This window comes from Geospiza fortis, unplaced genomic scaffold (assembly GCF_000277835.1).
Source record: "Geospiza fortis unplaced genomic scaffold, GeoFor_1.0 scaffold203, whole genome shotgun sequence".
Lineage (NCBI taxonomy): Eukaryota > Metazoa > Chordata > Aves > Passeriformes > Thraupidae > Geospiza > Geospiza fortis.
Genome location: NW_005054385.1, coordinates 1,595,512 through 1,619,340, shown reverse-complemented (window position 1 = coordinate 1,619,340; position 23,829 = coordinate 1,595,512). Strand labels below are relative to the sequence as shown.

Here is a 23,829-nt window from a genome sequence, read left to right as displayed (position 1 = left end):
TGGGGAGAAGGGATGTCTTTTTCTATGTTTTTTTTAATAATCCGTTTTGATTAAAGTGGAGAAGTGTGATAAATGGGCACAAACCATTTAAATTCACCATTAAAATTTTATTTGAATGCTCAAAAAAGTAAAGCACTGGAAAAAGGAATAAACCAACTTCAGTCACAGGAACTCCTTGACTAACATAAAATTTAGATCTTTAAATCCTGTAAAATGGAGCTGGTTTTTAAATTCCCAAGGTGTGCAGCAAGCATGTTTTCCCAGGATTGAGCTTTCTCTGTGTGCCAAATGGAGAAAATCTGACAGAACTGCCTTGAGCTTTGAATCAGCTGGGATGTTCTGTGTGACCCCAGTGCCCAAGATGTCAGCTGGGAATGACCTCTGTGTTATAGATAAGAAGCTCGACTAGGCCAATATTCAAGCAGAAATCAATTTATTAATTAATATGGTAAAGTATGAGCAATAAAGCACTGGGTACAGTGGGGGAAGTTTTCCCTCCAACTGCACACCGATAGTTGAGGGTTACAGGTATTTATAGGGGTACTCATAAAGCTTTCTCAGCAGTTTCTATTCCAATTTTTACTCATCAGCAGTTTCTCTTTCCCAATTTTTACATCACAATTCTATACAGTGTTGTGATTTCGTTTTTCTCAAGATGTATCCCAAAAGGAGTATCCCAGATGTTGGTGGTGGTCCGGTTTCCAAGAGAAGAAAGACAAATCCCATCTGGTGCAGTCCAGCTCCCCAGATGTGGGTCCACCTTTTAATTGCAAGGACTATAAATCTCATAACAGTGATGTCCAGCTTCCCTTGGTCAAAACCATAAATCCTTGTGGTGATGTTCATCTTCCTTTCTCAAGCTGTTTTTCTCTGTTTTATTAAGGCATGAGATAAGCATATTTCCTTTATGTATATTCCAAAGCTATAGTTTCAAGGATTCAAGTAATATTCTACAATTATACTTCAAAAGGTTATTATTGCAGAACTCTTTAAGGATTAACTATAGGCAAAAAAGCAACATCTTTAACGCTTTAATTCCAATGCTCCTAAATCAACCAGGGTTAATTGCAAACAAAGATAGGTTCAAAGGCCTTCTTCCATGCTTTACTTTCCTCAGTTATTATTAGAATTCGCAACTGTCCCATTGTCGGTCTCCACACATATGGCAATCACAAACACACACATTGCCTGGATGTACCTGACACCAAACAGAGCTTTGTATTTCACACTTTCCCCCCACAAATCCACTTCAAGTTACAGGTGCAGCAGTGGTAACCAGAGGGGGAGAAAGACTACGCTGTGGCTGGGACACTCGCAGCATGGTGGGGGCAGGCTGTGGAAGCAAAGACCTCGCCCCGTGGGCCAGGTTTGGGGTCCTTGGTCCACCCACTGGGACTGGGTTCCCCGCCCTGCCCCAAGGTCATAAAACCCCCTGTTGCTGCTGGCCTTTCTGAGGAAAAAAAACCCAAAAACAAAGAAACAAACAAAACCCCCCCACAAAACAAAACAAACAAAAATCCCCAAAAAAACCCCAACATGTGGGTATCTTATTCATAGACGGCTCAGATCAGACTGGAACATCACAACTTAGGCTCAGCCTGGTTGTAGTAAGGGCTGTTGCCATGGCTTTCCAGAAGTCTTCTCCAGTGTTTCTGAATTTGGTCAATTCTACTCAATTGTTTTGAAAACTTTGAGGATGCAATTTGGACCTGAGTTCAATTTTATCACTCGAGTTGTTCATTCAGGACATGACTGCATAGGCCCAAAGCCTTGCATGATTCTTCTATCAAAGTACACACACCCTGCAAAAAGCAATTTCAATGAAAGCCAATCAAGGCTTGACTTGCTGCACCTTACTGGCTGGGATAATCCCAGAGGCCTAAAGGTTTGCAGCTGTGGCAAACAGATGTCTCATTTTGCCAAATTGGGCTGATTTGGGTATGTGCACATGTTTATTAATACCTTCTTTTCTGCCATGTGGGCATCTGCTCACACTGGGAAATGGTTTTGACAAGTTGGACTGCCAGTCCTTTGGCAGACTGACAATGGTTTGTTACTCTACTAGAGTTGGTAACTGATTTCTTGGAATTTATAATACAAGTTAGAGATCTCCTCGACCATTCTGATCCAATGTCTGATTAGAGGTTTTGATTGACAGTTGACAAACCTCTTGAGCTGTGTTTGTTCTCCTTCCTGCAGGGGGTCCTGCAGAGGACTAGAAACACCAGCTCCCTCTTTAAATGAAGAGGCAATTGTGGAGATTCTCAGTTCAGTCAAAGAGAATTCTCCCAGGCTTCAGGCCTGGGAAACTTAGAGAGGAAGAATGAAAAAATTATGATCTGTCTTTCTGTTCATGTTGTTTATGGATATGTACCTTCAGAGCATGCTACTCATAGTTCAGCAATAGTATGAAAGGGTTTTACTTTGAGACCTGAGCGATCCTGGTTATAAAACCTCTAATAAATACCTCTTAATAAAGGATCTCTCTTTTTTGCCTTCTGAACCACGGAGTCATTCCGTCCATCCCTGACTCAGCAGCGTCAGGTGAGGAAGACTGTTACTACACTTTGCAATAGGTCTTCTGAATAGAACTCTGGTAGCTGAATCAGCTTTTCCTCATCTGAAGGCTTTAAGTTTACAAAGCTACTACTTATATACATTTATGTGTAAATATTACAGAGGAATGAAAGGAATTACAGCACACCATAAAACTTATAGTTTTAATATAATAAAACCGGTTGTAACGGGCTAATTCCTATTTATTTCAGTTCTTAATAAAATGCAGATATGAACTAACACATATGAAAACATAACATTATAAACATTAGGAAGCAACAGGGAACATTTGCTTTCTACTGCATGTAGAAGACCAATTCTTCCTAGCTCACCATTCACAGTCAATGTTTTATTTTTTGCATGTTTTTGCAGGCAGATTTGTTTTTTTGTTTTGAGTCTGACTGTATCTGGCAATAGTGGATACACCATCCAAAAACCTGGTCTTGTAGAGGACGTTTGCATTGTTGAACATTCCGTCCTTCAAGGACACCACAATAAACTAAAACAAACCAGAAACACTTAAAATTAATGTTGCTATCCCAACAACACTAGAAAAGGTTTCCAAAGAGAGGACTCCTTTCTTTCATTTGGCTAATACCTCAGTAATAATCTTTAAAAAATATTCTAAAACTAATCAAGGGCCAACAGAATGTGCTACACAGGTCAATGTAAAACCACTTTTTCTGCAGCTAATGACACTTCTGTCCATATCCCAGCACCTGGTCTGGGATACAGTCCACAATGCAGGATGCCTGTTTGTGGTGGAAGTAAACATGGAGTTAACTGTGCCACTAATTATGAAAGAATGTAGGATCTTACCTAGTCAAAAGATACTACTCAAATAATTTTGCAATACTGGTTCCCCTCCTCACTTTCATAATTTGGAATGGTCAAGTCCTTACATCAAATAGAGACGGGTACTCTATTTGATGGGGTACGGGTCACAGTGATACAGAGATCCTTTCCATTAGGAAATAATAAGTAGTGCCTCACGTATTTTAAGAGGGTCAACTTGAAATATCTTTACCCTCAAGTTAAAAATCTCTAGGAAAAAAGAATTCAGGATTTTATCATGCTTGAAATTGAGCACATCACAGACACTCCTCCCTATTGCTCCATTTTAACCTACGCAGAAACAACATTCAAGTTTCACCACTTGCCATGTCAGTCTAACCTTCAGCTGAAACAACTCAGAAATATAACACACATCTGTAGAAAAAAGAGGTAAACAGCTCAGAGTCCTCAGTGCCAGACTGCCTTTGGAAATAATGGATGGAACTCTGAGCAATCTGGCCTGGTGGAATGTTGTATTGCACTGAATAGTTTTAGTTGTTGTTTTGCATTGAGCGATTGGAGATTTGCGCTGAGTAGTCTTTATATTGCACTGAATAGTTCATGTTATATCACGTAACATAAAATAGAAGGTTTGTTCTTCCCTTCTCATGGAATTCCCCTTTCTTATCAGATGGTTTTTCCCTCACACACGCCTCCCCAGTACACCCCGGTGGTGTTCTCTCCCCTGGTCAGTCCCTCCCCATACCCTCCACACTTGTATCCCATTGGCTGTGCTCCTCTTCCTTCGCCCCCCTTCCCCAGGGGGGCGGGAGGGCGGGGTGTGTGTGTGTGTCTCCTGATCTGGTGTTTTCTCTCCAGTAAATAAACTGAGGACGTTTGTCCCCACGTGGAGAATAGCGCTTCTCGTCTTTTACCTTTTGTCCATGTAGGATCCTGTGGGCTGGGGTCCACAGCTAGCCGGATTGGACCCAAACAGCCCAGCCAGGCACAGAATCCTACAGTGGAAGGTGTTCCTGCCCATAGCAGAGGATTACCTAGGTGATCTTTAAGGCCCCTTCCAACCCAGACCATTCTATTACCACAATAATTTCAATATCATACCTGGGAGTGTCTGAAATGCGTTTGAAGCATCTGCCCAATATTCTGGGTATGGGAGAGATCAAGGGCTGCATCCACTTCATCTAAGATGTAAACTGGGGCAGGCCTGAAGAGGAGCATGGCTAATATCAAGGATAAGGCCACCAACGATCTAGTATGGAGACACGAAAATTAGGATTTAGTCTTGTTTGAAGGGCTCTGGCTTTTGAAAACACTTGCTGAAAGGCAATGAAGGTGGCAAAGGGTCTGGATCACAAGTCTGATGAGGAGCAGGTACTGGTGTTGTTCAGCCTGGAGAGAAGGGGGCCCAGGAGGGACCTTATTGCTATCTACAGAAAGCAGGGTGTGACCAGGTGGGGGTTGGCCTCTTCTCCCAGGTAACGAGACAGGCCAAGAGGAAATAATATCAGGAAAAATTTCTTCACTGAAATGGTTATCAAGCATTTGAATGGGTTGCCCACAAAAGTCAGCACTCATGGAGAGATTTAGAAGACATGTAGCTGTGGGGTTTAACGAGATAGTTTAAATGGTGGACCTGGCAGTTAAGTTAATGGTTGAACTTGATGATCTTGTGTGACAGGAGTTAAATCGTGTTTGTTATCTTATACTTAAGTAAAGCATTGTTCTAAGTCAGAATGTATTAATAGTGCTTCCAATATTGAGTCCATTTGGAAGGCAGAGTCCCTGACTTGCCAAGGAAAAGATTAAGTTTTTGCTTTTCAGAACTTTAATTACTTAGACATATCAATTACATACACAATGACAATGGAAAAAAAATTAATTCACCAACCTTTGTCCTCCACTAAGTTCCGTTAAGTTTTCCTTCCAGGTGTTTCCTAAGGCAACTCTGAACTCCATACCAACAAAGTGACTGCCAGTTTTAGAGGCTGATAGCACAGCTCTGGCTCCAGGTAGGAGTGTTGAGAAAATGGAACCAAAGTCTTCATTCACCTAGAAGTCAGACCACAAAAGATGTATAAGTGTGCTTTGGATGAAGAGCACAAAGAGTGAAAAACTTAGTGGTGAGCAGCACAACACTCGAGACATCTTTCCCTGTTCAACACAGTGACGTCCCATGTCACATACAGGACAGTGAGAAAACATTAGCTTTTACTTTTTCTGTACTGAAGATAGAAGCAACTCCGAAGGATTTGTGACATCTCATACTAAGCATTTTAGAAGGATCTAATGAGAGATGTATTGGAAGGCTTCTTTATGCTATCAGCCAGGGAAATGGTTATGCCCTAATTCAGATTTATTAACTGGCAAATTGCAATTTCTCCCAATTAATGGACTACTAAAAGTACAAGCACCATGTAAGAGATACATGGTGGCATCCTCCTCACTCTTCTTCTTCCCAGGTTTACTTAAGCAATGTCCAGGTATGGGATGGGATGCAACTTTGTAAATGCAGATTAAAATGTCCTAGGTTTAGGAATTATCTGAAAGCACACTTATTCCACCATGCATGATGCTTTTGCATTATAGCTCACTAATTTCTGTCAAACACCATTTTTACAATGAAAAGGTACCATTTTGTCAGTGATATCCTAAGTACAGGCAGGATAATTAATAATTAAACAGATACTTCATCTATGTGCAATTTAATCTTGGTTAAAACCAATTTTCTCAAAGGCCAAAAAACACAAGTTCTGTTGGTACTGCAGAAAAGAAAGTGTCAAAAGATTTCCATCTAGGAAGGCATAATTTTATACTTTTCTTATAATTCATTATATGACAGACCTGGTAAAAAGGCAGAGTGCCTAGGTAACAGAAACATAAATCAGACATTGCTCTACCCCAATATTATGTATCCTGACATTAACAGGAGCAGTACCCCAGGTCCACAGCCCTGCACTGTAGAGGGCAATATAACGACAGAAAATTTTTATTCTGGTAAAATATTGGTTTAAGAAAAGAAAAAAACCACACACACAAAAAACCCCCAGCTATATTTCAATATGCCCTAACCTTCATGAAATGTTTGTGGACACTAAAAGGGAATGAGAAAGTAGTTTTGCAGCTCTAACTGGACCTTTACAATTCTCAGAGAATTCATGTCTTATTCTCAAAAGTGGGAATAAACACGAGAAATAAAGTGGTTATTTTAAAATATAGGTCAGGGATATTAGTTCTGAAAACAGACCTTTTTTTTCCCAAGGAAATATGCAAAATAATAATCGAAGATAAATCTGATCCTCTACTAAAACATGAAGATAAATTTCAAGTGTCATTCATACCTTTTTCCAAGCAATATCTAAAGCTTGTTTTTTCTTCTGGTCAAGCTCTTCAATAACTGCAAGAATTTTTATCTTGTCATTCTCTACAATTCTTTTTTTCTTCATTAAGTCATTGTACTGGTGCAAGGAGAAAAAAAGACTGATTTCAATGAACCTTGTGCTCAAATGCACTTTGTGCTAATCTTGCAGCTTCACAGTATCATTGCGTCGCTATGAAATAGTCATTAACCACAAGATTAAAATCCAGTGCATTCATTTAGCTGCATGAGGGATGTAAACTTTGGGATTATTTGCAAATTAAAGCATCAGAATTTTCAACAATCAGCAAGGGGAAGGACATTGCTCTGAAAGTTGCACTTCCAAGTTAATCATGTTTCATTTGCTTTTCCATAGAAGAAAGGTTAGTTCTCAAGGCTGACAGGAGGAAAAGTATTAGAAAAGTTGAAGGATAAAATCAGTGGGCAGTTTCCAGACAATCCTGGAATAGCCTGAAGATACAGATTAATTCAAGACAACTTTGCTACACTGTCAAACTATCATGCTTGAAGATGAACATATTTTTGGTCTGCAATTTTTAATTCAGTATATAGTTCTCAAATAATCTAATAGATGCCACAAAGCTTGCTGATGCTTCAACTTAGGATGATCTAAGGTAGGAAGGAATAAAAGACTATTTTTTATCATCCAAGGTCAAGATTATGAGTAACCTAAAAACCTGGTGTGCCAATGAATAGTTCAAAGATCTAAGATTTGTATGAAAAAACCAGGAAAAGGTTTCGTTTTATTTTTGGTATATTGAGAAATAGAGCACATGAAAACATAAAGCTACACTATATATATCTGTATATCTTGTATATACACCATATGACCAGCCTGCCCAATTTTTATAGATTAAAGCATAGAATGTTTACCCTTTCCTCTGCATCAGAAAGCATGTTCATAGCTCTTGTGTTCACATTCCTTCTCAACTTCTCTTTATGCTCTTGCAATTTCTGCAGCTTCTCACTTGCTTCTTTAGGATTGCAACTTTTGAAATCATAGGCTGTGTTTGGCTGGCCAAAGAGTGGCTTGTCTGAAGCTATCCACTTGTATTCTTTCAGCATTTTGGCCACCTTTAAACAAAAAGTTATGGTGAAGCTTTTTCCTCACCCTTCTCAAATGTGAAATAAAAATTTAAACAAACAAAAGCAAAAAAACCCCACCCCACCTACATTCTGAAACTACCACATTAATTCTTCTACCCTAGTGCAGCATAGGTTCATTTCTTTACAATGCTTTGTGTGATTTCCTTCATTGTGGACAAAGAAGGGATTTAAAGATTCAAGGTTATTGCTTTCATGTACATCTTATTTACTTGAAGCACTTTTTTGTACATCTGAACTCGACCAATGTCACTGCATCATGGAACTACCTTCTTTAATTAGTTATCTAATTTGTCCAGACAGTCAGAATGTTCTTACTGATAACCTTCTCACCGTGATCTATCCTCTGTTACTCCATACAGATCAGGTCTGTTACAATGTACAATTTCCACTCCCTCTTCCTCAGATAAAAATTTTACATTGAGACCTGCAAATATGACAGCGCTTAAAGGAAAAAGGCTATTTCCTTTGCATGTGGCAAGGGAATAACCATTCTTGGTCACAAGATGTGAAGAAAAGCACAATTTTGCAATACCTTAGCAGCAGCATCAGCAGCTTCTTGTTGACATTTGGTGATGTTGTGTTCTAATTCTTTAATCTTAAACTGTAATTCATTATTTTGTTCTCTGTATTTTACCATCTCTGCAGATTTGTCTTTAATTGCATTATCATGTAAAGCAATTACTTCCTTTTGCTTGGCAAGCTCCTTCTGTGCTCTCTCTACAGATTCCTGAAAAAGCAAATCAGCAGACATTTATTGGCCTCTTTTAAAGCTGGCATTAAAGCCTTATTAGAACTGACACAGCAAGGAGAAAAAAATTCACATGTGAAAGTGAAGCAAAAAAATAACTACCTAGGCTGATTGAGTATAGTAAGCAAATCTGCAGAAAAAAATACACATTATAATGTGAGGTTCAGAGGATCACACAGAGTAACATCAAAATGGATAATGAAACATAGTATTTCACTTTTACCTCTGTTTTATCCACTTCAGCCACCAGAGCATCAACTTGATTCTGGTACGATTTGATTGCTTCCTCTGAAGCTGTTATCTGTTGTTTATAGGAGGCCTGCTCTTGTTTCAGCTCTTCAAGTTCCAGAACTAAAGCTTTGACTTCCTAGAGAGATGTTTTCTAATTTATTAGTTATACTTAAATGCAAAGAATTAAGATTCAGCTGGATGGAAAGAGTTGAGATTCAATTAGATGTAGTAAATGCTGTAGAAGACTAACAGCACCCATTCTTGAGCAAGGGTGTAATCCCAAAAAATAAAGAAAGAAAAATACAAAAAAAGCTCAGTCAGTGACTACACAGTATATTAAGTCCCAAAACTGAGAGTATTAAAACCTCAGGAGAATCAAACTTTCTGATTTTTGCACTTTTAACATGGAGAGAACTGCCAACAGAAGTGAAGCTTTACCTGCTGCATGTCTTTTATTTTTTTGCTTGAAGTGTCTGCCTTTTTCTTGGCATTATCTAGATTCTGCTCCGCATTTTTTCGCTCTTTTAGACACTCTGCTTCTGCATTTTTAAGTTTATTCTCTAATTCCTTGTATTTTTTTTCTGCCTTCTTTTTGTTCTCTTCAGTTTTGTTTAATGTCTCTTCACAAGATGCTGAATCAAGAAGTAGAGTACTGAGATTGAGCACTGTTCTTGTCTTTAAATTTACATCCTAAATGCCGACTGAAATAAATCTCTCTTTTCCCCCAACAGAAAAAAAGTGGTTGAACACTCACTAATTGCTGAAGTCTGAATAATCAGATGTTTCAATTATTACTCTAAGACAGTGTGCTGTTGCTATCAGTTATTGGTAGGGGACCAAACAGCCATTATGAAAACATGACCATTTTTTTTTGACAGAGGGAAGAATGTCAAATTGCAGGATAAAAAAGTACAGCTACCTAACAAGATACCATCTCATCCCTAGAATACTACATCTAGATATGCATCACTTCTGTCCATTTTTTAGATGTTTTACTTGCTGCTGCATTTTGTGCAAATTTATCTCTCCTTAGCTATACAAAACACTATTTCTTTCCTACGCTTTCTTGCTATGCAAACTACATTACTAACCTTAAGTACAGATGGCTTGAAAAAAGCAAAGATTACTCAAATATGGGATTAAATCCATTTTTGAACTTCCCTGCAAAGATGTATTTTCCTTTATTACAAAGTATATAAAAAACATTCAAAAAGAGTATAACCTTTACTATAAGAGAACAGCCACCTTTAAGTGAATAACCTCTATGCAAGTATACTGCGATTCTGTGTTTGTTACATGTTCAAAAATATAAAGTTAGTATTTTTAAGTGAAAAGTACTTCTTAAATAAAGAATGTGTTACTCAAACAGCCTGATATCCATCTCATTCTCAGTAATTAGTTTTCAGGTAAAAGAGTAAGAACATATTTGTCACCAATGGTTTTCTTCAGGGCAATCAGCTCTTCCTCTTGTTTGTGGTAAGCACTTTGACAAAGCTTCTTGTGCAGCAGCTCTGCTTCCTCAGACTTCATCTCCCATTGCTGCTTCAGCTGCTGATACCTTTGGAGACAGTAGTGACACACACTGCCATATGGAAGGTTACCCAGCATCTCACTTTCAAAGCTGAAGTAAGTAGATGAATATCTGTATTCCATTTCTCATGGGAGATACAGTGATGACAGTAGGGCAAATAAGCTTAAATGAATGAAAATCCAATATAATTGCTTTAATAATAATTGTGAGGTTTATAGGCATGTAAGTTATTATATATGTAGCTCCTGCTGTTTAGCCCTGATCTAACCTATTAAAACAAATGCAACGCATGGAATTTTGGCAACAATTCAGAGATCACCTTTTTGCCAGCTGGCAGCATGACAGATGTTAGGGTGAAGAACTGTAGAAAGGGTATCTAGAAGCAGAAGTTCCTCCCTCCTCTTAGCAATATTTCTGGAAGTCTACTGCAGCTCAAAACAATTTGAAAAAATAAATCCAGCTGGTAGTAGCATGTTATGCAACACTACCTCCTTATGGCATTTTTGCAGAACTGACTAAATATATTTTTCTGTTCCATCTTTTAATATAGTATTCAGTAACTGAGTAGCTGAAAATCAAATATATTAATTATTATTTAATTTAAATGCTTACAGCAGTATCACTCAGGTAGTCTTTTTTAACAACTTTTTATTTCCTTGTGAGAAAAATAAGACTGACTACAAATTGGAATTCTTTTAATACAGATGTTAAAAATATGTCTGGAACAGATCCATTCTTCAGTAGACTTCATGAAAATTCAACCAATTGCAAATACCAATGTGTACCCTTTTTTCCCCCCTGTGTTATCCAAAACAAAGGGGTTTTCCATGTGTTATTTAAAAACTGAATTTGCTTTTTGATTACTGAACTTACTAATTATATTGGGAGGAGAGGGAGGAAGGGAATTACTTTCTGCATATTACATTCTCAAAAGGCCTATGGCCTCCCAAAGCAACTCATTACGTTAAATTTACTCGGTCACATTAAGAGAAATTATACACATTATATAGTGCAAACCTTACCTTTCAGCAACCTTCTTCAAGCTTGCCAACTCATTCTCTACAGCTTCAAGTTCAGATTCCTTTTTCTTGAGTTCTAGTTCAACATCTTTCACTTCTTGAAGTTTAGACAATATTGGTGCAGCTTGTGAGGATGCACCTGTTCAATGAAAAAATTAAAAAGCCAGGCTGATTGGAATTAAACCAGTGGATTCACCACTGGTAATTGCAAATTCTAAACATTAATAATGAGGCAGGTTAATGATTTATTTTAGCTGATAAACAGAGAAAGCAGCTAGGCTAAAGCCAGAGTTCTCAGAAGAGAAAGACTACTTCCTCTGTTACAGAACATGGTTCTGCAGACTTCGAATACTACACATGTGTGACTTATGCAAACAGCTAACTTTCCATAATTTATTGCAAATTATGAAATTATTGCAAACCAATGATGAATTACTTCAAAAAAGCACTTTTGCTTCCAAGAGGATTATACAGTCTAATAAGATTTAAGTATTTAAAATCTAAATCACTTTATGTGAAGTTTATAATTAATTTTTTCTTAAACTAATTAATATTATTTCAGCTCAAGACAACTTTAGCTCAAATATATTATTCCCAGTATGTATCTAAACATAAAGGTTACTGTTAATTTTTAGAAAATATGTGCAAAAGCAGTAAACATATCAACAGACACACAATATTATTAGTATTATATGAATAGAACCAGCAATTGCCTCCATGCAGAGTTCCTTGGGGATCAAACACATCTCCATCAAGAGTAACACTTCTCGTCATTATCCTTTTGTCAAAAGTCACTTTCTTAGCATTATCCATGTTATTACAGACCAGTGTTGTTCCAAAGACATATTCCATTGCTTTCTGCAGTTCAGATTCATATCCAATTAGAGAAAGAGCTAAATGCAAGTTAGCACGCCCAGCCTAGAAATCAAACAAAATGCAATTAGTATGCCTTAAGTTATAATACATTTCAAATTTTATTTGTTTTTTGTTGATAATAACTCTTCCAAAAGTATCATCACATTTTAAAACTACTTCAGTTAAAAGTGGAATAATTAATACCCATTTAAACCTCACAGAATTGAAAGGATACAAAGGAAAACAAAATCAATATATCCTCAAACTCTGTACAAATTCTTATTATAATAACCATTAAGAATCTCAAGTTTTTAGTACAGAAATAAAATTAAAATGGGACAGAAGCAATATAGTGTAAAGAGTGTATTTATTTACATACCAAGCTTTGGGCCAACTTGACTATATCTTCTTGAACACACCTGGCTGAAATTTTGTTTAAGGGAATGATGGTGTATCGATGCTTTAGTTCACCCTTCTCTAAAAGCTTTTTGCCAGTAACCTCAAATGAAAAATAGTTACAAAGCATACCTGAGTACACAAGTCATTTTGTAAAGTAAGACAATAGGGCATTGGAAGAAGAACACATTGTTGCCACCAACTATGCATGAATTTCTTGAGCCAATTAAAGCATGTAGGTGTTTTAACCCCTCTCGAGCATTCAGGCACATGCTTGCCAACCCCAAATCGTACAACCACATCCCAAAATTTAGAGTTGTGTACTAATGAAATAAACTTACTTCTGTGTCCACAATAATGTTGTAGAGTTTCCCTCCAGCCACCGCTTCCAGGGCTTTGGCATTGGATAGATCTTTCACAGTGAAAAGAGACACAACAGGGCCTTTCACATGGTTTGGATTCCAATTTTTTTCTGGATGTCTTAAAATAAATATAAATTATGACCATGAATCATGTTTGTTTTTCTCTCACACATCCTTAAAAATTTTATATTTAAACCCCATGAAAATGGGTTTTCCCATAAGAAATTCTAAATTCTATCAGAAAAAGAACACAATGAAAAAATGGTTAAATTAAATACTTCACATGAAGAGATTTGACAATAAAGAGTCAGTTACATAGCCATTAAAAGAATGGAATTCCTAATTTATTTCCATATTTTTTCAATGGATTTTTCCAATGGGCTCTGTTATTACCACAGCTATAGGAGTATGTTCAGCCCATTACACAAAAAATTAAACCTGGGGATACAGATATTTGACTGGAGCTGACCTTCCAAGAGCAAGTCTACTTGTGTCCACAGGCAGAAAATGATTTCGTATTTCCCAGTTTAGACCTTTGCTACTGAGACACCATCAGACAAAAGTTTTAAATTCTAGTGACTTAGATAAGATTATAACATTTCCTGACTTTCCCCCTCACTTTCCTCTTCACTTTTCAGCATGGGTAAGACAGTCATTATTCACTGGCAGCAAGAAAAAGACAGCAAGAGCTAAGACATTGGTAGAATTATGTGGTAAAAGGCACCCAAAAGTCCTTTCAAATGTCTTTCAGGATCACACTGAGATCTTACTTGTATGTAAACTGTAGATGAGGAAATTTTGCCATTAAATTTTCACTCAGTTCTCTTAGCCGGCTGATATCAGAAATCAATGCCTTCTTTTTTGCTAGGAGGGCTTCTCCTTTTTCTTCTTCAGAGTTGAACACAAGCAGTACACATGTATCCAGAGCAGAGAAATCTATTAGCTTAAAAATTATGCTATGCTTATCTACATATATGTAGAGAGGACTTCTTAAAATTCTTTGTAAATTTTCAGACTAAATAAATTAATACCATCATGACACCAAACATGCAAAGAAAAAGTTTAAAGAGTAATGTTCTTCTCTAAAGGTTGATCTGGAATATCAACTAACAGTAGTGTCTGAAATAAATGTTATCTGGCATAAGAAACAAACTAAGAAGTGTTTTAGGTACAGAAAACTAGGAAGCAGTAGGGGTGTTGGTCTCTTTTACCATCTAAATTTTAGTTGGAATCCAATTGTGCCATCAAACTTCAAAATGGTCAGCCCAAAGTTGATATAATCAAATTATTTTAAGCTGCTCTCAGTGAAAGTTTAAGAGTTTGCAGAGCTTACATCAGAGGAATTTATGTATGAAAGCAGTGTACTTGATTTTTCATTCCCCTCCTGCACTGGGGCTGGGTGAGATGCCCAACAGCAGCCCCCACAGTGCTGTTCTTTGTGTTTCTACCGAGAAAGCAGAGATGCAACACAGTTTTGGCTACTGCTAAGAATATTGGCACAGCACCAAGGCTGTCCCTCCAGTCCTCTTCCAAAAGCCAGTAGGTTGTGAGGGGGCAACAGGTTGGGAGGGGGCATAGACAGGATATGGGGTCCAACAGATATTCCATACTATTATGAAGGTATTCTCATCAGTAAAAGCTAAGAGAAAGGATGACGGAAGGAAGCATCCATTATTAAGGCCTTTTTCTTCCAAAACAGAAGACTGAGGTCCTACTTCACAGGAAGTGGCTGAACACTGCCTCCTAATTCCTGATGGGAAGCAGAGCATAAATTATTTTGTTTTCATTTGTTTCTGCATCCTCCAGCCAGCTCCAAGACAGAGCTGCCATTGGCCAAGGCCAAGACCATCACTGATAGTAGTGAAGCCTCTGGGATAACATGTTATAGAAGGGGAAAAAAAGGCCAAACCTATCTGGAGTGGCTGGAAAGAGGAGTGACAAAATGTGAGAGGAACAGTCCTGCAGGCACCAAGGCCAGTGAAGGACAGGGAGGAGGTGCTCCAAGCACTGGAAGTGAGATCCTCCTGCAGCCTGTGGTGCAAACCATGCTGAGGTGGACCGTGGAGGTCCACAGCATAGCAGATGTCCACCTGTAGCCTGTGGAAACCAGCACTGGAGCAGGGTCCTGTCAGAACCTGCAGACCCATGGACAGATGAGCCCATGCTGGAGCAGGTTTGCTGGCAGCATGTGTGACCCCCACAGGGCACCCACACTGGAGTAGCCTGTTCCTGAAGGACTGCACCTCATGAGAGGGACCCTTGCTGGAGCAGTTTGTGAAGAACTGCAGGCCATGAGAAGGATTCACACTGGAGAAGTTCAAGGAGGACTGCCTCCCTTGTGAGAAACCCCATGGTGGAGCAGGGGAAGGGTGTGAGTCCTGACCCTGACTAGGAAGGAGTGGCAGAGACAACGTGTGAGGAACTGACTGCAGCCCCCATTCCCTATCCCCCTGCATCACTCATGGAGAGGAGGTACAGAAAATCAGAAATTAAATAGAGCCTGGGACATTAAGTTAAATTGATTTCCCCAGGTCAAGTCTATTTTGCCCATGACAGTAATTGTCAAGTGATCTCTCCCTGTCCTTATCTCAACCAATGAGCTTTTGCAGTATATTGTCTCCTCTGTCTGGCTGAGAAGGGGTGTGATAGAACACCTTTGGCAAACACCTGGCATCAAGTCAGGATCAACTCATGACAATTCTATATGCCTTTGCAGATTGCCCCAAAATTATGCATCAGAAGTCTGTCCAGACCTGAATAGTTCAGCTCCTTTATTTGCTTCTCTAGGGTTACTTTCATTTTTTCGACAGCTTCCAATGCATTTCGGTCTTTCTTGTAGCCTTCATCCATCTTTTTAACTTCAGCTTCTTTTGCCTTTAATTCTTTTTGTGCATAATTCAATTTCATTTGAGCCTAAAAGGAATAAGCAAATGTGGAACCAAATCTTCAAAGACAATCTTGCAGGCACAAATTTATAACATTTGCACTATCAAGCTGTCCATGTAATTTATGAAGTTTTCCACTGGTTGCAGATATGCCAAAGCCAGCCCTGGCTTTTGAAAATAATGACACAGGTTATTTGGACACAAACCCACAGATCTTGTATTTTACTGTGGTAACATATTAGAACATTAATAACTCTGAGAAGAAACAAAGTAATTTAAGATGGGATATAGCTGTCCTTGTTACTCTACAGAGAATAATTTCTCCCTAAGTGAGACAAGGAAAGTGAACTTTGGAAATTTAAACTCCACTATCAGAACTACCCCAGCAGAGGTCTTCTATCTTAAGAGAAAACAAGTATTGGCTCTTTCATTCATGTGATGAGCATACAATTTAACTAAGGAAAAAATAGTTTCTTCTAAACCCTCCATTTCACAATCACGGGCATCTTTATTTTGATTCTATTAAGTTTAACTATCGAAATCTCTTTGACTGTGTATCATGGACAACAGTCCTAATTTTTTCCTATTAAATACTATTGATCATTTGAGTACAGTGAATCCTACTTTATATCTCAAATGCCAGTTTCTAATACTTCCTCACAGCAATGCTACAGCATTTTCCTGTGCAAGGATATTTTGTTTGTATTTTATCAAAAAGTTAGTTTAATGCATATGCCAAAATGTAAAATATCTCGCGTAGATATTCTGCACCTCTTTTCATTGATCTTTCAAGCATGTGTCAATTGGTTTTCAGGCAATTTTCAAAAGCATGAAGGCAGGTCTGAGACGGGAGAGGTATTTTCCTTACCTGTTTAGCTTCTGTTAGTGCTTGGCTAATTTCATTTTTGCAGATCATCATCTGTCCTGAAAGAGTAGCTTCTTCACCATCCTTATTGCTGGACAGGCCAGCAGATACAGCATTAAAATGCTGTTGTGCTGCAGCTAAAGCATGTGCATCTTTTTCACTTTCTTCCAGTAAAACATTTAGTTCTTTCTCTAGATTCTTTACTTCTTTCTCCTTTGATACTAACGCTTTAGAATCCTTCAGCAAAACAAAGGAAAAAGAAAAAAGAGAGAGAGAACCTGAGTCTATTACCGTGAAATTCATGTTGTTTAGGTGAGGAGCAACAAGTAGTTTAATCAACTACATTTCTATGACCCTTTGTCAGATTTTGTGATCCTGTGATATGTCTTTGCATGTTTCCCAATGTGTAACTGTTGAAGATTGCATGCAAGATGTTTTCCATTACCATCTGTATGGCTGATTACCTTGTCAAGTGAGCAGTTTGCCTTATCTCTCTCTTTGAATGACCACATTCACACCTTCCTCGGGAGGGGACCTCCGCTGATAACAGACTATTGAATATCAGTGCATGACTGATAAGAACTATAACATCCCATTGTGAGATGCTCCGCCCAGAGGGAGGAGCCAAGCACTGCTACCCCATATACTCTGAGATTCTGAAATTGCAGTTCAGTTTTTTCTCCACGAGATTCCCCAGAGGAACAGCAGCTGCCTTTTCCTCCTGGATCTTCAGAGGAAGACTACATCCTTCTCTACAGAACCCCCTTGCTCCAACAGAACCACACCTGATACTTCAGAGGACTGCAGCCACATTTTCAATCGGACTGCCACCAACACCCTGACCAACAGGGTGTCAGGTTAGGTTCTGACTCTGTCAGTGTTGTTCCAGTGGACTGTATTGTTTATTTTATTCTTTTTATTTCTTCCCTATTAAAGAACTGTTATTGACTGCTCCCATATCTTTGCCTGAGAGCCACTTAATTTAAAATTGTAGCAATTCGGAGGGGTGGGGAGGGCTTACATTCTCAATTTCAGGGGAGGCTCCTGCCTTCCTTAGCAGACTCCTGTCTTTCCAAACCAAGACAGTTACTCGTCTCATGAGCATTCCGAGTATTTACAGAGACATGAAATACAGGAAGTGGTAACAACTCCCCAAGAACTAGAAGAATTATCTTGCTCTTCCCAATATCTAAAAAATTATCCTCCTGCATAAAAAACCATTAATTGTCAAAAATATGCAAGGCAGAAATTCCTCATTTAATTTTAAGAGTAACATATGTCCAGAGAGCATAATTGTTTGAAGCTACAGAGACCTCTGCTGAGCTTAAGAGAAAATTTGGAACCACGAGGAGTTGCACTTTATTTGTATTTGCATCATGTCTTTTTCTATAGGGAACCCACTACCTATGCTGAATAAATTAAACAAAGCCCTTAACATTTGTCTTTCTTAATGCAATTCTTGCCAATCACAGGATTCTTCATACCATAACAGGAAAGAAAAAACAGCTCTTTCCACAATCTGAATTTAGTATGTAAAGAAAATTATATATTAATATCTTACCTTCTGCATACGTGTTACCAATTCATTGTACTTAACCTCTTCACCTTTTAAGTTTTGCTTCTGGAGATCAACAGCACTTCGTGCTTTTGTATTAACCCTTTGATGTGCTGAAAGAGCAGCTTCTAGTTCATGGAGTTTACAACCAGCTTCCTACAACCAGTAATAAAGGAAATTTAATTTAGCCTGTGAAACCGATGCAGTATTTGTAGTACTTCATCTTCTGTTCAGAGCTTTATGTAGAAGGAAATCTGACCAAGCAGGCAGAAGTCTCCAAGACAAACAGGTCAGACCATCTCTCACCTCTGAAATCCAATCTAACTAGAAGGTAGTGTTGAAGACCCACATCACTCCATAAGACAGGACACTGTCCCTGTACAGAAGGTGGATTTAGACATCCAAAGACTCTATGGGCCATCCTGCATCTCGTTAAATTTACTGCCCCCAAAATCGAAATCAATACTGATTACTGTCAAACAAAACCTTGCTTACTTTTCTTTTGAGACATCAACAAAAAGGGAGAAAAAAGGCTCTGGCAAAACTTACTGTTGAATGCACAGAGTGAAAACATGAAGTCAAACAGTTTTTTACGCTTCAGTTATTTTTCATTTGCATTTCGGACAAAAAAAACCCCAAACCCTTTAAATGGATGTCTTCTACATAAAACCGAATAACCTAAGCATAACTGCATAACCTAAGCAACACATCAGAAGAAGATAAAAATTCAACGGTATATTATCTATAAAAATAATTCCAGTATCTTAAAATTCTTTGTATTTCTCCCTGCTTCTCGGTTATTCAGAGGAGCACAACTCTGTTTTCATTTACCTTATCCTTTTCCTTTTCCATCTCCGCTATGTCTTCATTAAGTTGTTTTACCTTCTGTTCAATTTCAGCCCTTGATTCCTGAAGCTTTTCTATATTAGATTGCATTTCCTTTAATATATCACTGGAGGATACCTTTGTTTCTTCAGCCAGAACAAACTGATAAGCTACACAAAAACGGCTTAAATGGTCTATTTCTCGTACTAATTTTTGGTATTCTAGATAGGATGCTCGTTCCTGAACAGACAAAGAAAAAAAAAAAAAAAAAAAGCTGTAAATTTTGATGGAAAACCAGAGTTACATAAGACTACTACAGAAATCTTTTAAGCACCTCTAAACATCAGTATTTGTAAGAAAACAACATTCATCTGATTGATTGCACACCAGAAATACTGCTTGACTTAGTTTTTTTAAGAATTAAGACACTTTTAAATCTATTTTTATCTAGTTCTCTTGTTTTCTTCCTTCTCCCTACATCTCTCTCTAGAATTTCCCGGAAGTCTAAAATGTCACATTCTCTGTATTTGGAAATAGGACAAAATTATTTCCCTTACAAGACTCGGCAGCACTTGAAAACATGCTATTGTTTTAGCCAAAACTTACTGGTTGAGGGTAGTTGTGAAAGTATTTTTTTAGTACTTGAAGGACCTACCTTACCACCCTTCTAATTTTTCATACCTCTTTCAGTTTCTGTAAAGTTGGACTGATCTCCTCATTTAAGACCTGAAACATAAAACAGAAGATTTATATTCTGATTTTACTGAACTCTAAACATGTCTAGGCATGGATATCTAGTTCCAGGTGCAGAAATGAAATATTCTAGAACATTGCACAAAGTCAACATTGAACTACTTGTTCAGTTATCTTTAACAAACATGAATGAAAGTCTACTTTACAACATGTAGTACCATTTGAATGTTTTTCAGTTTGGATTCCTTCTTCTCTATGGTTCTCTGTACCTCTATTTTCTTGGACTCATACAGCCTAGTTCCAGCTGCTTCTTCAATCATAGCTAAAATCTAAAATAAAGCAATGCAAAAAACTTTGATGTTTCTTTTTACATTAGATTGGTTCAATTAAGCTGAACATGTCATCTCCCTCCAACCTTTATTGTTGTTGTCCCCCTCCCAACATATAGATTCTTATCACTCAAATCAGTTCAGTAAAACTTCAGACAAAAACACTCCCACAACTCTCTTACCTCTGGTGGCTTCATATTTAGAACTTTGGTAATTTGTCCCTGGTGACAGAAAGATAAAACAAGATCAACTACTTCATGGTTGTGTACCATGAAGTAGTAAAAAGAAAAAACCAAAACCCCAAACCCGCAATTTTTTTGCTACAACAGTAATCTAGTTTACTCTATTCTTTTGCTCTTCAAAGTTCAAATAAGTCACTCTTTCGGGTAATATACTTGAAATGGCCCTTACATTGTATCTTAGGCTAATCCTCCACAGTCCTGATTACATCTTAAAGGAGTAATGCAAATATTTTTCCTACAGTCTTACTGGGTTGCTGATGTTGAATAAGCTCCTAATCATAAACCAGCTTTATGGGTGATGTAGCTCATACATAACAGGGAGAAAGAGAGTATGTACAGTAAGCTGTTCCCCCCTTTGCCATCCACTTGGGATAGTTATATTTGAAACAATAAATCCTGCTTTGTTTTATTATTCCTTGCAAATATTTCAGGAATTTGCCTAGCTCCTTTGTCAGTCTTCCTTTGATAACTGTACATTAAAAAGGTACATATCTCAACTTCTTTCAAGATACTGTCTAACATGGAAAACAATAATAGCAAATAAAATCTGCCATTTTATAATATTTATGAAAGCAATACCTATGTGTTAAGGAGAAAAAAAATAGGAAATAAAATGGAAACACATTTTGGAAAAGTTTTGCTAACATGAGGGCCACATGAGGTCTTGTGCTAAAAGATGTGTTTAAGGGTCAAACTATGCTGTACTAGAAATATCAACAACTTAACAGACTTCATTTTTTCTTCATAAGATGCCACTCTAACTAGGAAATTAAGTGTTTTCCCATTATCTCCCTTGTCTTAAATTTACTGCAAGTCCTGCTCTTTCTAGATTTTATAAAGATGCACACAATACCTGCATAATGAGGAAGTGAGGATTATTGACATTGAGTCCAACAGAACAGAAGAGATCCTGCACACGACTGTTGGCAGCACTCACACCATTGATAAGATACTTACTTCTACCTCCAACAACAACCTAGAGAACAAAGACAAAAAAACTGCCTAGTGTTGTGAGAATATAAACTGTAATAAAGAATAAAAAAATCTAAGGAAATCACACCTGTTAAATCTTTGCATACATATGTATGTGCAAACTGTGCAGAACATCTGTAGGGGGATACAGTATGGGTAAATGAAGGTGGTATAGAATGTAATCTTAACCCCCAACGAGTTGCAGCTGGACCAATTACTAAAGATTAGGAGCAGGCCTGATCTTAACAGGCCATATCTGTAGCCAACAAGTGGTATAAAAGAGTGGATTGGTGGGCTCTGGAGTCAGATGACTGCTACAAGGACCAGGAACAGTCAGTACTTAGAGGAGCTGCCTGCGAGAAACATCGAGGAGGTATGAAATTCTGGTGGTATGGAATCCTTGCACTATAATGATAATAGAACTCTTGTGCTATTTAAGACAACAAACATCAAAACAGAACTTGTTTGATGTTTAAAATAGTTAACTAAATTATAAGAAATATTAGTCATTGAGGACAATACTGTCAAGAAACTTTCCAAAAGCTCTACTTTAAAAAAAACCAAACAATCAAAAAATAATCAAAAACCAAAACCCCAACATCTTCACCAGAACAATAAAGGTTCCTTTGTCCTTGCAGACCAAATTTAACACAGAGTCCAGATTTTAAGAGTAAAGATATGAAAGCAGAAAAAGCCACAAGATAGAAAAATTTAACTTGCTTTGTGAACACTTCTAGCTAGTACACTGGATCTACTCTTACAGTTTGTGTAACTAACTACACTACAAGCAGCACAGAAGCTTTGTCTCTGCTGCAGAAACTCAGGGACTTTAAAAATCACCCTTTTTTTTTCCTTGACCACTCATGAGCATGGTAAAAATGTAAATAGGTTATGAAAAAAATACAGATATTAAAGACTCACCTGCCTAGTCACAGTGATCTCATCATTAGCTTCAAATCCCAGTGGACTTTGACTTTTGTTTGAATTATCAAAGATAATAGACACGGTTGCCTTTGTAATTCCAGCTTGCCCACTCTTATAAACTAGATCTTGCAAGCTGGCAGCTCGCACCTAAATCCAGGGAACAGATAAACACTTTTTGGAAAGAAATTTACATTTTAATTGTACTACTGTAGGTTTTGGAGAAATTAACCAAAAAACCAAAGATCTAGCTGCATACTTATGAGTTCATGTGAACTGATATATGGGAGCTGCAAGGTGCTATCATTATAAAACCACAACCAGTGTGTGTGCCAGTCTAGTTTTACGTATCCAGATAAACTGTTTTCTGCATGAGGCTTCTGACAAATACTGACTGCATCTGTAAAAAAAGCCAGCTGACAGTAAATTTATTTAACAAGCATTTATTTTTCATAATGCAGTTTGCAGGGAAATGATTCAGAAAGTGTTCCTTGGAGGCCTGCTGGCTTTGTCTACAACTGGGGGAAGGAAGGGATGGGAAGGAAAGCAAATTGAAAAATCACCTTCAGACAGAGATTAAAATTTATGTCAAAGCACACACTTTTTTTGTGAAAATAAAGCAGATGTATTATCTCTTAAATAGCAGGCATTGCATGAAAACCACTTTTAATTTTTTTTTTTTGAACTGGGTAGCCAGATTTTAAGACCCAATCCAGAACCGAAAACATTTATTACAAATTAGTAAATTAGTGCCTTTAGATGCAAAAAGGACTTTTGGCTTGAAGTTGTTAGCTCTTAAGTGGTTAGTTTTAGTCTATTGTTTTAAGCCACATAGTTTATGTAACTTTGGTATGTGGATAAAGTTGTAACTCAACCTTAACGTAAGATTGAGCAACAATGACAGATACCCAGATCCATGCAATGAAAAATTGGAATAACGAAACTTAAATGTCCCATCTCTTTACCTGTGACAGATTGTTGATTCCCAGCACAAAACAGATGGAGTCCAAGATATTGGATTTGCCACTACCATTCAAGCCAGTAATGGCATTGAATAACGGGTCAAAGCCATTAATTTCTGTCCGCTGAGCATAGGATTTAAAACCGTCGAGAACAATTGACTTAATGTACATCTTTTCAATGTTCCTAAGGGCCCAGGCAAAGAATTCCTCTGAGAAGCACTGAGAAAGGTATCCGGATTATAATCCTATATACTTCAGAGTAAAGAAAAAAGAATAACCAAATGAATCATACTGCCAAACAAACAACTAGATCTGAGAAAATGGAAAGAACACATGACTTTTACAACAAAAATATCGTGCATTTATAAACGAAAAAATCCAAGCAGACCACAGATCCAGGCAGTATCCCAACTGTACTTCAGCATTTCTAAGAGCCTTGACTTCACACAAAGTTTATCGCGACACTTGGGCACAGACTCGCGGCAAAACCACGGTTTGCCGCAAGCGAAGGAGAAGGAAAACCCCGGACGTTCCAGAACACGGCAAAGCCTCCCCTTCCCTCTTGCAGAATTGCTGTACCTACTCAGCCACACTGCCCGCGAGG

General features: G+C 37.8%; 1 protein-coding gene across 1 annotated transcript; it reads right to left on the bottom strand.

The window, feature by feature from the left end:
* Positions 1-2,075: 2,075 nt before the first annotated feature.
* Positions 2,076-23,513, bottom strand: SMC2 (structural maintenance of chromosomes 2). Its single transcript, XM_005425330.2, has 24 exons — positions 23,229-23,513; positions 22,264-22,413; positions 21,224-21,346; positions 20,311-20,349; positions 20,018-20,128; positions 19,788-19,832; positions 19,113-19,346; positions 18,288-18,437; positions 16,730-16,963; positions 15,730-15,889; positions 13,747-13,864; positions 12,956-13,094; positions 12,598-12,717; positions 12,077-12,281; positions 11,367-11,502; positions 10,247-10,371; positions 9,252-9,445; positions 8,806-8,949; positions 8,367-8,561; positions 7,601-7,801; positions 6,690-6,806; positions 5,240-5,400; positions 4,453-4,600; positions 2,076-3,055 (listed from the first exon to the last, which is right to left on the bottom strand). Exons 1-24 carry the CDS (start codon positions 23,394-23,396, stop codon positions 2,906-2,908), a joined length of 3,567 nt encoding a protein of 1,188 aa, XP_005425387.2. The 5' UTR covers positions 23,397-23,513; the 3' UTR covers positions 2,076-2,905.
* Between the last annotated feature and the right edge of the window lie 316 nt (positions 23,514-23,829).

Coding starts and splice junctions, on each gene's coding strand:
- SMC2 (XM_005425330.2), bottom strand. CDS start 23,396: ATGTACATTAAGTCAATTGTTCTCGACGGTTTTAAATCCTATGCTCAG. Junction 18,438..19,112: donor TGGAAAAGGAAAAGGATAAG/GTAAATGAAAAC, acceptor TACTGGTTGTAG/GAAGCTGGTTGTAAACTCCA. Junction 15,890..16,729: donor CACTAACAGAAGCTAAACAG/GTAAGGAAAATA, acceptor TATTCCTTTTAG/GCTCAAATGAAATTGAATTA.